Source organism: Rutidosis leptorrhynchoides, chromosome 4, assembly GCF_046630445.1.
Source record: "Rutidosis leptorrhynchoides isolate AG116_Rl617_1_P2 chromosome 4, CSIRO_AGI_Rlap_v1, whole genome shotgun sequence".
In the NCBI taxonomy this organism is placed as follows: Eukaryota; Viridiplantae; Streptophyta; class Magnoliopsida; order Asterales; family Asteraceae; genus Rutidosis; species Rutidosis leptorrhynchoides.
The window spans coordinates 83,273,951-83,281,056 of record NC_092336.1 but is presented as its reverse complement, the minus strand read 5'-3'; the positions used below and the strand labels follow the sequence as shown (position 1 = coordinate 83,281,056).

Below are 7,106 nucleotides of genomic sequence, written 5' to 3'. Positions count from 1 at the left end.
GAGATGTATTCACTTACCTTTTAAAGTCTTGGAACCTTAGATTTCTCCATTCTTCCCTCGCAGCTGGGAGTAATATTTCCTTTTGATTATCGAATCTACTCTTGATACTTTCCCATAAAACATGTGGATCTTTGATAGTGAGATACATATGTTTTAAGGTGATATCAATATGTTTGCGAATAAAAGCAATTGATTTTAATTTATCTTGATCAGAACAAGTATTGTTTTCTTTTAAAGTTTCTAGAATACCCAATGATCAAAGATTTATTTCTACATCCATGACCCATGATGTGTAGTTTATTCCCGATACGTCTAGGGCATCAAACTCAAGCTTTGATAAGTTTGACATTTTCTATTTTCAGAAAGATGAACAACATAAATTATAATCATAATCAATTTCTAAGAACATGAAATTAGAATCATTTTAAATTCATAAGTAGCAAACAACAGAATAATGGTATGATTACAAATAATAAAACCACAAGGGCAGGATAGAATATAGGTTCACCAGGTGGTATATTAGCAACACTGATGATAGTTAATATGACCAATACAATAGGAAAAATCATCCTTGTGTGAATCATCTTTACAAAAACTTTTTGAGAGTGGTAATCTGAGAAAATGAAGATTGATTTGTGAAAATGTGAAAACGGAGATGTTTATTTTATATTTGAAAAATATAATCGTTGTAACGTCGTCAGTTGACGTTAACAACCGTTATGTATATATGACCGTTGTAACGTCGTTAGTTGACGTTAACGAATGTTATGTACTCGTTATATTAATAATCATTTTAATAAAAGAATTTTATTAGTATAAATATAATTACTATAAAATATATTTAGTATAAATATGTTTAGTATAAATACGAAGATTAAGAGAATAAACATATTATGCATAAATAATAAATTTAAGAATAAACATTAGTATGCATGAAATAAATAATGATTAATTGCATAAATAATCATAAATATTAGATAACATAAATATAAATATTAGTGAAGTTAATAAGAGTTAGATTATAGAAATATAATTCAGGCGGTATAACCGACCATATGTAACATAAATATAAATGTTAATGAAGTTAATAAAAGTTAGATTACAGAAATATAATTCAGGCGGTATAACCGACCATATATAACTTAAATAATATAAATATAAATGTTAGTTATGATGATAATAATATTTACCTTACTAATAAATAATAGAAGATATCGTTAAAGAATTTTTTTTTTATTACCTTGATTATACGGAGCACTTCGTGCTGATAACGTGTTATAATTTAGTAAGCTTATAACTACCTTTAGTGGTGAACGTGTTATAATTCAGTAGGCTGATAACTACCTTTAGTGGTGAACGTGTTATAATTCAGTAGGCTTATAACTACCTTTAGTGGTCTGTTTCTTGACTGTAGGCTATTGATAATTAGAAGATAAAAGAGAGGGAGAGAGCATATTGATATTATTCGGTGTACAAAACTTACATACATATGAGGCTTATTTATAGTGCTTAAATCTACTGTACATAGTTGAAAGTTGTTAAATGCATTTGGCCATATGCATAAAAGTTGTCGACCATACATATTTGTCTTATAACAATATATATATATATATATATATATATATATATATATATATATATATATATATATATATATATATATATATATATATATATATATATATAAGCTAGACTATAATGTGTATTTTATTACCACAAGCAACACGTTATATGTGTTACTTAAGATGCTGTAAGAGATTAGATATCAAAAAGGTCTTATTAGTTTGTTGGCTTTCCCTTTTAGACGGTAATCTTGATAGTGAAAGAAATTAAAGAATTAAAGTCTTCTGCTTTTTTTTAAAATGTGTGTACCTTTGGTTTTGACAAGTTATTAGTTGTGTATACCATTAGTCACATCTCTTAACCTATTTCATCAGCTATTTTTTTAAAGGCATACATGATACATACGGGATCATTTGGTCGTAATTACCAAAGTAGCTTAAAGCTTTATTGTGTTAGATTAATGTTGGATTGATGAGATGGGATACTATAACAGTACATGAGTTAGTTGATGCCGTGCTTTCAGGCAAAAACTTATATGTTCATCGTAGCTCTTATAAGTTTTGATCATCATTCTTGTACTTTCGATGTAAAAGGTTTAAAAATGGCAATTCAGATCAGCTCATAATCGGTCGCTAATTTCATAATGTGAGGAACATACCTGACTAAGTGACTTAGTGGTTGTGGCTTTAAGGGTGTCAGCGATTGAACACTTGACCTATTTTTTGGTGGCAAGATGCCTCACCCATTATTAACTAACTGAGTTACGTGTCTTTGGCTATACATTATTTGTCGTGCATCATTTGTATATTGTAGATCTATTTTTAATAACAATGCATAATATAAACCTGTTTTCCATAACTTAAAACTCCAAAACAGATTAGTAACCGACCTCTGATGGTCCCTTGTCGACCGGTTTTATAATCAATATGGAAGACGAAAATGGTAATCGTGTAACTGATGATTAAAGTGACAATTACGATGCATGTTCCTCAACTTCTATGTTATCATAGCGGCCAACAAATAAATAACTCCGATGAGTATATGTTTACATTTTTTTTTTTAATTTATTATTTCAATTTCAATTTTTTGTTTTTTAAGTATGTTATATGAACTTGCTTAAGAGAATAATCCACGGCTATATTATTTAATTTCGCTACTATTAAATGTAACTTGTACGGAGTATTAATTAACAAGTAATATGCTAAATAATGGTACTCGTATTAATTTGGAAGAGGAAATAAATTATTGTTCGCATTATTCGTGCATATGGAATTATTTATTATACTGATTAATATATTAATACATTCCACATGCGTGTTTAATGTTATTGACCATTTCTAGCCAACTTCACACGATCTAAAGAAAGAATGGCATCATTAACTCTTAATAATGAATCAACTAAACGTAAAAAATTTACTAAAACTTCGAGAAACACTCAACTCTGCAAAATTGAAGTCATATGAATTGAAAGTCGCACAATTTATGTGTTTGTTAATCTTAGTTAACGTGTTTGGTAAATAATTAAATCATGGATAATTTATTGAAAACTTAAAATGCATTTATATAATGTATGGTTGTTGATTAACGTGATAACAAGTACTCCAATTCTTCTACAACAATAACAAAATTCAATCTCACATAAGTGGGATATATATGGAGAAGGTAAGATGTAGACAATCCTTCCCATATTCTATATTTTTCCACCCATAGTGATACGTACACCCCCAAGAGTAGATAATTCATCCCTCTCAATGTTCTATGGATATGTATAGAGATTTTTTTTCAATGGACCTCTGGCCAATAAGTATGTTAAAAATTAAAGAAAAAAAAAGTGTGAGAAACCATGAAAATGAATCAAATTTTCATGAGTTTTAAACTTGACTGAAGTTCAATTTAAGCTCTAAGCAACACTCAAGTCGCTAATAAATCGACGCTTGGTGCTCTAGTTCATAGATTTCAATTATACATCATTCCCATCCCCATTTACATTGTAAATAAAAGTAGAATCCAAAAGTGGGTATGAGGAATGGGGTAGCATGAAGATCAAACAAGATCCTAGATAAAGCCACCACCACAAATTCAGATTTTGTAAGAAATCAAAATATCCATAATTATCCTATGCCCCACCTTCAATTATCTCATTTTCGCCCTTCACTCTCTCGTATCTCAACTGGAGTTATCATATTTAATATTAACTCAACTGCAGAGTTATATACAAATTACAAATAAAATTAAATTAAATAGAAAGAGGATAATAAATAAAATAAATTCATATACATCAAATAGACCACCCTGTTTTTAGATTATGGCTGGTCTCACTTCAGTTAAGCTTTATAGTGTTCCATTCGCATCTTATTCAAATTGTGTAAATGAAAATAGTACCTGTTGTATTGCAATCAATCTATATAAGGGTGCGTTTGTTCGCCTCTTAATGGAATGGTTCAGTGCTGAATGCTGAACAATTCAGCATTCAGTGCGTTTGTTTCTGACCTCTGAATGACATATGATGCTGAATGGTTCAGAATTCAGTGCTGAACCATTCAGAGATGAAACACTCTCTTAACCATTAAGAGCCTAATTTTTTTTTATTTTTTCCTCAAATCCTATCCTGAACACTTAACTAACAAGTATATTGAATTTTTTATTCATGTTATACTTTGATAAGGTAATTTTACTCAGTTTATATCGTGCATTCTAAATGATTATCAAACAGCTTATTTTCATTCAGAACAAACTTTATTCAGAGCCTTTGAATCATTCAGATTCTGAACCATTCAGCGCTAAATCATTCAGTTTTATCAAACGCACCCTAAGTCTTCTACAAGGAAACAGTCTATCTCCAGGTTCACTATCAAAAGTGCAACAACCAAAACTGCAAAAACACCTGGTAAAATAAATTACTTACTGTTATTATTCTCTTATTGACGCATACCATATCAAAATAATAAATATTTCTTCTTTTTGTTCGTTTAGCCGAAGAAGAGTGGAAGACAAAGAGGGAGCTCCTGTTACAAAAAAGGGTATTGTTTTACACCAAGATTCAAACTACTATATTTAACATGTGATCAAAAAGTGTACGTTAACGGGTCATATAAGGCTTGGGGGTTAAACTGATCATTTTAGTATGGGTCAAAACGGGTCGGGTCACCTTATTGAAGGCATGTTTCAAGCGTAACTATGATGTTAAGCGCACACTAAGGAGCGAAACAAATGATATACGCTACAGGTTCGAAGTGTAGATGTGAAGGAAGCATTACGACTTCAGCAAGAAAATAACTTTGTGATTCTTGATGTGAGACCCGAAGCAGAGTTTAAAGAGGTTAACATATGATATATATTTCTCCAAGAAGATTATACAAAAATTATATTTTTAAGCAGCAAATAGTTTTTTTTTTTTTTTTTTTTTTTTCGAAAAGCAAAATTCATTAACGCGAGCCCATAAGGGAGGGTAACCTATTACACGAAAAGGAACAAACTCGAAGGAACAAGACAGAAACATACAAGACGAGCTGCAGAGAATGCAACCTAAAAAAAGAGAGTGTTAGACAAAACAGGACCACGGATCCGAGATCCAGACAGAAACAAATAGTTAAAATTGTGTTATGAATGTAGGGTCATCCGCCAGGTGCGATTAATGTACAAATCTACAGGCTCATAAAGGAGTGGACTGCGTGGGATATTGCTAGACGAGTGGCATTTGCGTTTTTCGGTATCTTTTCTGGAACAGAAGAGAATCCTGAATTTTTACAAAGTATGACATGTTACTTGAAGCAAATTTTGATGATAATACATTTTGATAATAATACATTTGTAGGATAAGCTGTTTATCTGTTAAATTCGATATGAAACAGGTGTTGAATCAAAATTAGATAAAAGCTCAAAGATTATAGTAGCTTGTGCATCTGGAGGTACAATGAAACCTACCCAAAATCTTCCTGAAGGGCAACAATCAAGGTTTTTTGAAGTTTTCATCAATCTTCTTGATTTCTTCCTTACAAATTGTTCATCGTATATGCACGTAGGGCCAGATATTGGGCGGTGCAAGGTGTGCAATCGCACTTGAGCCAATATCCAAAAGGGCCCCAAAAAATATAGCACGACATTACATACCTATGTCCATTTGATTTGATATTACGTTTTCTACAACTGTTATTTTGATTAAACCTAGTACTTATGACGTTTTTTTTTTTTTTAGTATTATTGAACTTATTATTATTATATATGAAAAATTCCGTGTATAAAAGACCCACTTTTTATTTATTGAACATGGCCATAAAACTGACGGGACGACCATGTATGCACGTATCATCTTTAGAAGCATCTGGATGTACACAACATAAAATCGGATAACAAAATAGAAAAAGAAATCAATTAATATTGTGATTATTCTTGTTAATTTATGCAGGTCACTTATAGCAGCCTATTTGCTAGTGCTGAATGGTTATGATAATGTCTTCCATTTGGAGGGAGGACTGTATCAGTGGTTCAAAGAAGACCTGCCTATAGAATCAGATGAATGAAGTTTTGAGCCACAGAGAGTTTTTTTTTTTTTTTCCTTTTTTTGGGGTGATTTTGAAGCCTTTCTAGTTAATGAAAATAATTCCTTAATTTCTGTTCGTCTGGATGTTTCTCATGCAGCTTGATCGTGTTTGCAATTATCGCAAATCCGTAATGTTACATGAAACAGTTTGCTAATCAAAACTCGAATCACTGCTATAAACCAATCAAGTATACAGATATTCAGACTGAAAAGAAAGAAGAAAAAAAAACACCATATACACTTATTATGTGTCACGACCCACGTGGGATGTCAACACTTGTTGATGACTCAGCTTGGATGTTTCGTCCTTGTAAAGCTAACTTTTCAGAGTACAATTGGGCTTATAGTTTGATATGGCCCTAGTTTGGTAGGGTGGTGTAGGATAATCTGTTGGAGTATATACAAATTTAAAGCGAGCGGAATCATTTTTAAAACTTTATAAAATCATACTCTTCTACGGATCATTGTACAAAACTTTAGTAAACAAAATAAATTAACGAAACCGAACAAGAGAAGATTAGAATACAACCTTTGTAGCCTTTTGAAGATCGAATTTGAAAACCCAAAGAAGAGTTCCTCTAAACGGTAGACACCCAAAGTTCCAACCTTGCTTCGATCTATACCTTCACTTAACGGATCTTTTCTTCTTCCTTATTTCCACCAAAAACCGAACCCAATTATAGATTTCAAGTATTTTGGTTACTTGAAAATGAGAAAGAAAATAGCATTTTTTAATGTGTGTTTTTTATCTTTTTTTATTTCCAATACCAAGACTTGGTATTATATATTACATAATTGATACAATAATTAATACATCTAGTACAAATATAATAAATAAAGATTTGGAAAGATTTGCAAAATCAAATTTTTATATAAAATAAGATTTACAAAATCAAATCATATTTTATAAATCAAATCTTATATCTTATATAAAATATGATTTGCAAAATCTAATCAAATCTCTACATATTTAAATTTGTAAGTATATGTATACACATAAAAA

General features: G+C 30.7%; 1 protein-coding gene across 1 annotated transcript; it reads left to right on the top strand.

Moving 5' to 3' along the window:
* Positions 1 to 4,350: 4,350 nt before the first annotated feature.
* Positions 4,351 to 6,119, top strand: LOC139840781 (rhodanese-like domain-containing protein 14, chloroplastic; the record flags this gene model as incomplete). The annotated part of the gene is made up of 6 exons (XM_071831028.1): positions 4,351 to 4,450; positions 4,537 to 4,583; positions 4,790 to 4,882; positions 5,176 to 5,314; positions 5,415 to 5,517; positions 5,969 to 6,119. Coding segments are annotated over 6 exons (597 nt in total), but the record flags the coding sequence as incomplete, so codon positions are not given.
* Positions 6,120 to 7,106: the final 987 nt, after the last annotated feature.